The 11,275-nt window shown below is 39.6% G+C and overlaps 1 protein-coding gene across 1 annotated transcript; it reads left to right on the top strand.

The window, feature by feature from the left end:
• The first annotated feature begins 1,707 nt into the window (after positions 1–1,707).
• On the top strand, positions 1,708–11,257 carry LOC306937376 (uncharacterized protein). The gene is made up of 4 exons (XM_079521092.1): positions 1,708–1,855; positions 4,943–5,067; positions 8,449–8,578; positions 10,896–11,257. The coding sequence occupies exons 2-4, from the start codon at positions 4,953–4,955 to the stop codon at positions 11,125–11,127; spliced, it is 477 nt and encodes a 158-aa protein (XP_079377218.1). The 5' UTR covers positions 1,708–1,855; positions 4,943–4,952; the 3' UTR covers positions 11,128–11,257.
• The last annotated feature ends 18 nt before the right edge of the window (positions 11,258–11,275 follow it).

Below are 11,275 nucleotides of genomic sequence, written 5' to 3'. Positions count from 1 at the left end.
CTTTCTTTATCTATCTATCTATCTATCTTTCTATCTATCTATCTATAAGCATGCATCAGTGCAGTACATGTGGGACTGGGAGGGCTGCACCTCAGATTGTGTTTGATGTTTCTCTGAACCTGTGAAGTGAAATGACTGACACACATTTTCCTGGGGCAATCTGTGATGCTTTCACAATATTGTCCAGACTGAGTTTTTATTTAATGTACAGGTGGTTTCTGTTCAGGTCCAGGAAGTGGAGTGGAAGATTAGAGAGATATAAATCAGAGACACATCATATTCTATTAAACACTTTTACACAATTCCATAAAAAAATTATTTTTTTTAGCTGAGAGTTCACAAATAAGCATACAGAGTTCAAATCCAGGGTAGAAAATTAAAGTACACAGTGCAGTAAAACCCATAAAGTTGTAGGAACACATTTCTTGCTGGCTTGGTGCATTGTAGGCCTACTGGTGGTGTGTATAGTCTTGCGAGCGATGGTGATGACATTAAGGGTGGTAGAGTTTCAGGACATGCCTGTCTGCCCTGGTAATGATTCCTGCAGGTTTGTGTGAGCTCCACTTCCCAGTCTGTGGAACAAGCCCAGACGTTACCCTGTTTACCCTGCTACCTGTTGCCCTGGCTGTTACCATGTTTACCACGTTACCATGTTATACCCTCCTCACCCCATGACCTGTTGTTAACCACCTCAAACCTATACTTCAATGACCGGGCTCCCCGAGGGGTCTACTGTACTTTGTCCCCTTCTTTTGCGTCTACACTAAATCTCTTCACCAATAATATCATATCCTCAAGCTCACAGACCTTGTGGATCTGATATGTTTGAATGAATGCTATGCCTATTATATGACATGTCCATTGCACCAGTATGGGCACCCCAGGGTTGATTATTACAATCTATGAAAATGGGTGAAGATTTTTCATTAGTCAACATATTGAACTATAATGTCCAAATTAGAAACGCCAGGTGGTTAGGAACATCGGTACTCCTGCTGCTCCATGTGTAAAATTCAAGTCAAACTCAACCGAGAGTCTTGTTTGTTAGTTGTTTTGTATTAAAACCAGCAGGAAAACAAACAGATAAAATGTTAGAGCATCATTCTTCTCCTTCACGGCAATTTCTTTTTATTTGGTTCATGCTGTCCACAGTACACGGCCAGAGGCTGGTAAATGAAAACCAATGATCTCATTCATTTTTGTGGGATCCAATATGTGACTTCATCCAAGGGCCACGGAAAGCAACAGACAGACATACTGTACACGCACCCACAGCACCGTGGCCCCCATCATTACTGGCTTTTTGTGGGCCAATATGGTTAGAGGCAAACCTCCAGTTCTTAGGTCTGGCATGTACTGGCTACTGTGTGTGTGTGTGTGTGTGTGTGTGTGTGTGTGTGTGTGTGTGTGTGTGTGTGTGTGTGTGTGTGTGTGTGTGTGTGTGTGTGTGTGTGTGTGTGTGTGTGTGTGTGTGTGTGTGTGTGTGTGTGCGTGTGTGCGTATGTGCGTGTGTGCGCGCGTGTGCGCGTGCGTGCGTGGGTGCGTGCGTGGGTGCGTGCGTGCGTGCGTGCGCTTGCGCGTGCGTGCGCTTGCGCGTGCGTGCGCGTGCGCGTGTGCGTGCGCGTGTGTGCGTATGCGTGCAGAGAGAGATGTTGAGATTCTGAGTGCTTTGTTTATGCATGTGCTTGCAAGCTTGGCTTTATGCAAGGAGGGTGTGTGTATGTGTGTAGGCTACTTTGAATCTTTCTGCACTTTGCATCCTGTCGCTGTCTTTCTCAGGAGGTGTTGTGAAGCTCTGCAGTACAGAGCAACTCAGGAACAACTTAGCCATCATTTTCCATCATTTTCTGAACAGGTATGTGCAAAAACGTTTTTTTACTTCTAACAGGAACAGGAACGGGAGGAGAGAAGTGTTTTCATTTAAGTTCAGTGGGATACAAAAAAAACTTAAAAGGAACTTTTGAAAATTGCCTTTTTCAAAGTGTGACGCTTGGGGTAAAGATTGCATTTTATAATGAAGAAGCAGTTTCCAAAATTGGAAGTAGATCAGATCGGCTTGTTGAATTAAATCTAAATGTGTCTACTTTTGAACTTAAAAAAGATCATAAAAAAAATTACAATCAACGTTTTGCTAGAGAGACATTACTGTGTGTTTGATGACTATGATGTAAAATAGAAACGAAAGGGAAAAAGTTGAGAAATTTAACAAAACCAAGCATTTCAGCACTTTAATTTGACAGTAAATAATCAAGCAATGCATGTGCTCAATTGAGACACGACTACATTTCAGATTAAGATATAGAGCAATATAGGGTACACAGTCAAATCATCTGTGTGTATCCTTTGTAACTAGTGTGCAAATATTTCCCTGTATTTTACACTCTTTGTACACTGTGTTAAATTAACATTAAGGATTTTATTTTATACTTTATCAAGAGTTAAAGTGAACAAAAATATCTTGAGTGGCATTCCTCATTAATACCAAGCGTGAAATTGAGTAAAGGCATCTGCCACTGAACTATTCTGTGGCTCAGGGGGGTTCTGTCATTCTTTTCAGTGAGGTCTTCTTTGACCCGAGGGTCATTTTTATTTCATGGTTGCCAGAGTGAGCTCTGAGAGAGTTGATGAGATGTCGGCATAGAATAAGAAAATCACCATGCATTCTGATGAGGCCTGCAGCCACAAGCCTACAGAGGGGGAGTGAGGGGGGTGCGAGACAGAGAGAGAGAGAGAGAGAGAGAGAGAGAGAGAGAGAGAAAGAAAGATGGAGAGAAAAACACATCTTGTACAGACACATTTTGGCCTGTTTTGTGTGTGTGTGTGTGTGTGTGTGTGTGTGTGTGTGTGTGTGTGTGTGTGTGTGTGTGTGTGTGTGTGTGTGTGTGTGTGTGTGTGTGTGTGTGTGTGTGTGTGTGTGTGTGTGTGTGTGTGTGTGTGTGTGTGCGTGCATGTGCAAATGTGGGTGCATGTGCTGATTGACTGAATAAATGTGGGTGCTTAAGTTGAGTGTGCGTACATTTGTGTGCATGTGCGTGGGCAACTGTGCATGTGTCCTGTGGGTATAATGGATCACTGTTTGCTCATAGCAGTTTAATTTAGTTGTGTTTATTTGCACCTCAATTTAAAACATATGATAAAACAAAATGGAAAAAGACAGAACAATACATTTAATTGGAAAGAAACAACAATACAAATCAAAACCTGATGTGCCGGAAAGGCCAAAAAACGAAACAAAAGGGCTGATCGGGTGAACTTCCTTATAGGAACCAAGGTGTCGATGAAAATATCATGAAAATGTCGCAGTGAGGGTGCGTGTTGGAGTCGTATAGAGGTGAAGAAGTAATTGAGGATGATGCATTCAGCTCGACATGCCCGTGCAGCTCTCTCTCCCATCCGTGTTCGGCTGACTCTATCACATCAACTCTGCTATCACAACACATAGCAATTGCTGACGCTTGGGCGTGTTCCAAACCCGGTCGCAGGAACGGCAAGTTCACGCCTCGCAGGCATTTTCCTGTTCCACCCTCTCACGCGTCGACCGAACAGCAAGGTGTCTGTGTACATTAGTAGTAGTCCATCATACGATGTTATGATTCACAAGTCAAAATTTACATGTGACACGAAACAAAGTACAAACCTGTCTTCTTAAACAAACCTCGAAATAGGTCTAATCATATTTGAACTGGTGACCCCCCCCCCTGACAAGCACTTTGAATTGTAGGAGTTGAGGGCCGGCATTTCACATTTAGTTTGACTCGGTTCCTCAGATGAATATTGTAAAAAATAGCATATCTACATGCTCTCAACGCCCGTCTAAAATCTACATCTAAAAAAACATCTAAAATCTAATATTTGACAATTTGGCCAATGTTTGTAGGTATTAGTTGTATGTATAGTTTGTTGATTATGTTTGACATAGACGACTAGACATAATTGTCTTTTCAGTTCATTTTCAGGTAGGTTCAGGTAATAAAAAAATCTTTAAAGTCCAGATACTCCGCATAGCTACACTTAGGCCTACTGTATGTTTGTTTATTTACTGTTGAGTGAGAAAACAATGTTGCACATTAAGCAAATCATCTGGGGACCCCCCAAACTCATTTGCACCTGAGGGGTCTTCACCCAAAGTTCATGGCTCTATACTAGGTTTGTTCACCAAATCTCACTGCTGAAAATAGCCAGTCTACAATTTCAATGTGCCATGTTGCTTGCTATTGCTATTGTAGCTGGAATTTCAACATAGAATTTGAGTATGTCATCCATCCATCCATAAAGTGATGAAGTGAATTTGTATGAATAGACGAGAGTGTACAAACAGTTTTGCGGGTCAAAATCTGAGAACCACTGGATTACAAATGTTAGTCCCTGGAAAATCCCTGCAAATTAAAAAAATAAAATAAAAAATACATTCTCCAAACTCGCTCGAGAGAACGCTTTAATGTTCTGTATAATAAGCATTGGCTCATGGCTCAGGTGTATGATTCATGTGATTGCACCAGGCAGGTCATTAAATTACCATTACGTTACAGAACATTCTCAGATAATTGCAGCAATTTCCTCTAATGTACATAGATAAGTGTACTTGATGTATAGATGTGTATACCTTTACCTTACCACACGTGCTATAAATCCGATAACTAAATTATCCTCCCCCCTAATTCTGAAGATTTGTCACGGTCCGCTCCCCGGACCGTGGACTTTGACTGTCCTTATCTAGGTTTTGGACATTATTTACTTTATGTTGTTTCAGTGTGATCTGTATTGGTCTATGCTCATGTGTTCCTGACTGTTCTGTTTGGTTTTGGTTTATTGTACACTGTTGTTGCCTTGGTGTTGTATATTTAATTTTGTAGTATTGTTCCTAGTGTTTCCTGTCTTTCCTGCATGGAAGATCCTCTATTATGAAAAATGATTGTTGACCTGTACTCCCCCTCTGTCCCAGTGTGTGAGCAATGGCCCCCAAACTGAGTGTGCTGCTCCTAGTGGTCATCGCCATGGCAACAGTGATGGCCCAGAGGCGACGCCAATCCAAGCCGGCCACAGATGAATGGAACTTCAGGGATGGCTGTAAGCTCCTCCTCCTCATCTCCTGGGCGTGTTCGTAAATAGCACTCCGGTGTGGTATTTCCAAACGTGTCCCTAATGTCTGGTTTATCCTGTGGGGAGAAAAGTACATCCACAAGGATCACTTCACCCACTTTTACCTTATCTTCATATAATTGGTCCATGCTCATTATACAACAGGTAGTTTCGAGGAATGTGATTGGTTGAAATAGCCATCTATCTACCCGTGCTTAAACAAGCATGATGGAACACCTAATCAAAACATAAGAATCAGCTTTGCTGAGTCTCGCAGCGCATAGCCAGCTGAGTGGCTAGGCTAGTTTGCATGATGGGACATTTGCGATCGTATATTGGCTGAATCTGGATTATCTGGCATTAAAACATTCTGAATTTCTATCGAATATCTTAGTTACAATGAAATTTAGTTGATTGGTTTTTTTTAAAGGGTAACTGTTGTATAATCACAATATAACACTTGAGGGTGTGCTTTAACTAGATTATTGACATTCTAAACTCTCGTTCTTGCAGCAACGCTGTCATGCCAATAATCACGGTAAAGCACACCCTCTTTATTGCTTACTTATAAAATGGTACCAATTCTGTCTACTCAGCCTGTCTCATTGGTAGGCTGCTGTGTGTGAACAGTTCAGAAACCTGCCTATACCAGTTAATCAGTGACAGCCTTTAGAGTGATTCTGTGTCAATAGAATAAACTACTCTCTCTTCCTGCAAAGTTAGCATATTGAAATAGAAGCCATTGTTCTTGAATTAATACAATATTTAAAAATAAGTATAAATTCTTGTTTGGCCGAACCCGCTTACTAATGGTCATTGATAGGTATACTATAGGCAAAAGATGATATTGTGATGTCACTATATCACTGTTTTTTTCATTGGCACGTTTGACTGTCAAAGTTTTAGCCTCCAGGGAGAAACCCTAAATAAAAGGGAAGACATCATTGCACATAACAACCACACCAAGGAGTCTAATGAAGTAGCCTACTGTCACCGCATAATCACATGAAAAACTGGAAAAAAATACAAACATCACGGCACTCCATCTTTAAAGTAATGTTAACATTCAAAACAGAAAAAGTACAAAACTATGGCACTCCATCTTTATCATCTAAGTATGTCCAGATCCTTATCATTTTCAAATATCTGTAGTGGAGTAAAAAGTACAAAATTAAATGTACTTCTGACATGTCGTGGAGTAAAAGTATAAAGTATTGAAAAATGGACATACTCAACTAAATTAAACGTTAGCTCTTAAGTACAGTACTTTAGCAAATGCACTTTGGCTCTATCCTGGGTCAAAGGTCATGCTCAGGGCATAGGGTGAAAATGAAAAATGAGGAACCTGAGAAAACGGCCAGCACACAATAAATGTCCTTTTCACACAAACAGAGCAACACTTTGAAACCACTATGATGTGATATCAACAGTTCACACACACCAAGCACTGTAACTATAGGTTTAAAGTCAAGGCCATGGCAGAGTCCACAGTCTACACCACAACTATAACAAAAACAATGGCGAACGATATAGTTATATTTTATCTCTATAGTTATAGTGGTTGGTGAAACATTCCAGACCAAGACCTGAGCTCTGCTACAAGTAAGACGCGCAAACGCGGGAAGCGAACGCAGCTCGTAAATTGCAATAACAACAATTAGAATAAATTACGTACTTTTTAAGGGTTTTTTTAAGTTAAGTTTTTTTAAATTAAATGTTTTTTCAAGTAATTTTTTTAGTGTGTATGTGTGCGTGCGTGCGTGTTTCTTTTTTAGGTTTTTTTTTAAAAAGTTTTTTCTTTAAGTTTTTTTTTAAGTTAAGTTTTTTTTAAGTTAAGTTTTTTGTGTGTGTGCGTTTTTCCTTTTGAAGTTTTTTTTTTAAGTTAAGTCTTTTTTTAAGTTATTTTTTTTTAAGTTAAGTTTTTTGTGTGTGCGTTTTTCCTTTTTAAGTTTTTTTTTTAAGTTACATTTTTTTTAAGTTAAGTTTTTTTTTAAGTTAAGTTTTTTTAAGTTAAGTTTTTTGTGTGTGCGTTTTTCCTTTTTAAGTTTTTTTTTAAGTTAAGTTTTTTTTTAAGTTAAGTTTTTTTTTAAGTTAAGTTTTTTGTGTGTGTGCGTTTTTCCTTTGTAAGTTTTTTTTTAAGTTAAGTTTTTTTTTAAGTTAAGTTTTTTTTTAAGTTAAGTTTTTTTTTAAGTTAAGTTTTTTGTGTGTGTGCGTTTTTCCTTTTTTTTTTTTTTTTTAAGTTAAGTTTTTTTTTAAGTTAAGTTTTTTGTGTGTGTGTGCGTGCGTGCGTGCGTGCGTGTGTGTGTGTGTGTGCGTGCGTGCATGTGTGTGTGTGTTTTTGTGTGTGATACAGCTGCGCCCTCTGGTGGTGGGCGGGTGGTGTTACAGCGTGACACACACACAGACACACACACACACAGACGTGATCTGCTGGGTCTCATAGTAAATGCTCACTGCGTTCGCAATCACTGCGTTCGCAATTACCAATGATTTGACCTAACGAATGCTCTGATGAAGGCTGCATAGCCGAAACGCGTAAGCGTTCCTTTTTGGTGTGTGAACACCTACATATTATATTTCCTCTGTCGGGTGGAAACTTTGCATCATGTTTCGAGCTTGTGGATCTGCTACTTTTGATGCTTTTAAGTACACTGAACTTTTATTTAACCACCTATTCTAGAAGATAATAGCAGATCTGTGGACTCCGGGAAGACCACTTTGTGGAAGCTAATGGGGAGCCTAATAACGAATAAAGATCTACAAGCTTACTGCATATGTCACAATGTAACACCCGCCTAATGACATGCCCAAAATTGGGATGTTAAAAAAGAGGACAATGGGTCAGTTGAATAATTGCCGATATGTAAAATAATTGCAGATATATCAGCAAAACCAATATATGGGCCAGGCTCTAGTAGTCTGAAGCCACTGCCTTTTCATCAGAGCACCATGCATCATGCAATCCCAGCGGCCCGCATTGGCACTGTACCATGACTGAAGACCTTTGGCATGACTTCAACTTTCTATTTTCCATAGTCTGTTTGAAATTCTTGGCAGAGCATCCACAGGGTTATATAAAAAAAAAACATGAATTGATTTCATACACATTACTGTAAATTCTTAATTGTTCTTTACAGTAATGCGTATGATTTAAAAAAGAAAAAAAAGCCTGATGGCAAATCAATCATCAATCAATGCAATCAATTCATTTGGACAAAATTCAAATAGTGCCTATTGTGGACTAGTAGGCAATAATTTACTGGAATCAGCATCTGAATGAATATGACTATAGTTTCTATTTCTTTCTTTCTTTCTTTCTTTCTTTCTTTCTTTCTTTCTTTCTTTCGTCCCTCACCTCCCTCCATGCAGCTGAGAAGGTGAACATGAAGGGCGTGGCCAACCTGACGGAGATTCTGGACAACTGGAGGTTTGACATCATGACTCAGATGAAGAACTTGCTGCAGAACGACCACCAGGCCCTTCTCCCTGACTACTCCAGGTCCTCCACACTCTCATCTGTGTCCACAGTTCATTAATGACAAAGTTCTTGATTATATGTTATTAGGGGAAAACGTAAGCCAGCTCGGTGGAAAGAAATGGCTTAATGTAACCACTTACCAACTAACCACTAACCACAGTACTTTGTTGTGGGTCTATATACAGCACTTGGTCCCCAACTTGTCTCTTTGTTGAAAATTCACCTCAGAATATGGATGCGAGGTAAAGCCTTCCTTACTTAGGGATAATATTTCATAAGTAACACTGTAAGACAAGTTATAAACTTGAAGTGTCCTGAGCTGTTTTTGAAAGTCTACTTCCACTGTGCACTACAAGTAAACCTTGGGCAAATGTACAAAACACATTTGTATCAAAATGTACCGTACCAAACAAAAATAATCATTATGCAAAGTGGCCAGGTTAAAATCATAATGGGATTGTAATTAATAATGCATTAATGTGTTCATCACTTTAATATTGCAGCTGGTAAAGGTGGTTGGCTGATTAAGTGCTTGAGTAGCTTAATGCATCATAACTTAGGATAAGTACAGTAAATGCAGGTTTTTGTATTAATAATCTAAATCATCAAAGTAACTAGTAACTTAAGCTGTCAAACAATTGTAATGGAGTAAAAAGTACAATATTGTCCAACGGAAATACTCAAGTACAATACAACATTGAGTAAATGTACTTAATTCCATCTCAACAATGAGAAAACCAGTCCAGCAATGGCCTTTGCACATTATTTTGTCTCCCATCCTTCAGGACAAAGGACACAGGTCATTTTATATGTTTAGAATTGACAGGTTCACTGAAATTCTTTCACTAACAATGGGGGGGAAAAATAACTCATGGGTGCGAGTTCCCACAGGAAGCTGGCGTTCCTTGAGACTGAAAATAAAGACAGAGGCTTTTCAGAATGTTGAATGTGTGGTCAGTCGCAGACATAAGGAAGCAATTTCGACATCAAAATAGAACATGTCATTATACAATGTGAAAAACAGGCAGGCCAGGCAGAGAGGCCAGGTTAAGTTCTACATGAGAGAATGGAGTGTTTCCCACCCACCACTATGGTTTGGAGGTCTAGTCGTAATCATATTCATGATAAATGATGACTACTGGTCAAGAGATGTTTATGTAACCCCCACCACCCCCCGGTGCACATTAACTCGGAGACTACAAATAGTTGTACATTGTACACATTGATAAATTAAAGGGTGAGTAAGTGAGAAGTTTTTGTTGTTGTAATTTAAAAGCACTGTAACCCGTTATTAATCATCAGAGTGTTTGTTCATGTAGCAGAGCCAGGGATCTCCCCAAGTCCCCATCAATCTAGCTTATCAGTGAACAGAAATGACATTTTAAAATACATTTTCTGGTTACCAACTTCTATCTATCTACTATCTAGTCAGGAGAGAGAACTTTCCTGATTGGATCAAATTGGTAACCCGACCTGGAAATGTATTTTCTGTAAGCGCTGGCGAGGCCCCTATGATTGTTATCACAATTTTACACTGTACGTTTTTGCAAAATGTTCGCGCCCGAATAGGTCCTGGCCGGGTTCATGTGATTAAAATAAGTCCCTGATTGTAGCTTTGTACAAAATATGCAACTGGCACCACTGCTTCTTTCTCAGCATTAAGTAGGCCTGATTTGTACTTCCGTAATGTGTTGTGCATCGAAAATGATCAAACTTGTACATTTCCGGTATACACGATGACATACATCCAAGAACAAATCAGGCGTAAGGATGGCCTTGCACATTAACCTGGATCTACTAGGCTACAACTCTTAGCAATCATTCTATCCATTTAAAAAAAATAATAATAATAATCAAATTGAGAAGAGTGAGTTTTTATATATCAATGAATCACTTAGCTGTTCCATAAGCATTATTTTATACTTTGTTGCACAACGCTGCCCTGCAATCATAGTGAAAATACCAGAGATTGTAAATAATATAATAACCCCATATGATTGAGCGGAGTCTCTCAGGACTCTATGCTAGTATATGTTCTGTTTTCAAGATTACGTGTCGCAATCTGCTATATGTTCTGCAAAGGTTCTCCCTCAAAATACGGATCCTGGATCCTGTGTTTAAACTTTTCACTTATAATAATGACATTCCCAAAATAGGGATATTTATACATTATTTAGTTGATTTATTGATAAAAAGAATACTATATATATATATATATATATATATATATATATATATATATACTGTATTCTTTTTATACAATGGATTCCATTGATCAGTTGGGTGAACAGTTTGCTCTGCCATGAATCTAACTGCCTTCACTCCACTTGGCCTTCAGGATCCAGCCGCTGTCTGAGGCCCTGGACGACCTCTACAAGGAGTTCAACGCCCTCAAGGCTCATCTGGGTGACCTGTCCGAAAAGGTCGTCGCCGCCGAGGCCTTCGTGGACGAACTGAAGACGGAGCGAGCCAGGACCCAAAACACCGCCCCCGCCCCGCCCCCGGCCCCCGCCCCGGGACCCACCAGGAGAAAAGTGTTCAAGAAGAAGGCCGCCGTCTCATCGACATAGATAGACCAACCATATCCCTGTAACCCCCATGACAGGTGTCCCTGCTAGCATCTATACCTATTCGCAAACTTCTTAATTCAAATGACCCCCAGTTTGTTCGTGCGCTCTCACATTTACAGTTCTGTAAAGGCTCATTCATAGTCTGGAT

Source organism: Electrona antarctica, assembly GCF_951216825.1.
Source record: "Electrona antarctica genome assembly, chromosome: 14".
NCBI lineage: Eukaryota > Metazoa > Chordata > Actinopteri > Myctophiformes > Myctophidae > Electrona > Electrona antarctica.
This window is presented reverse-complemented; position numbering and strand designations above follow the sequence as displayed.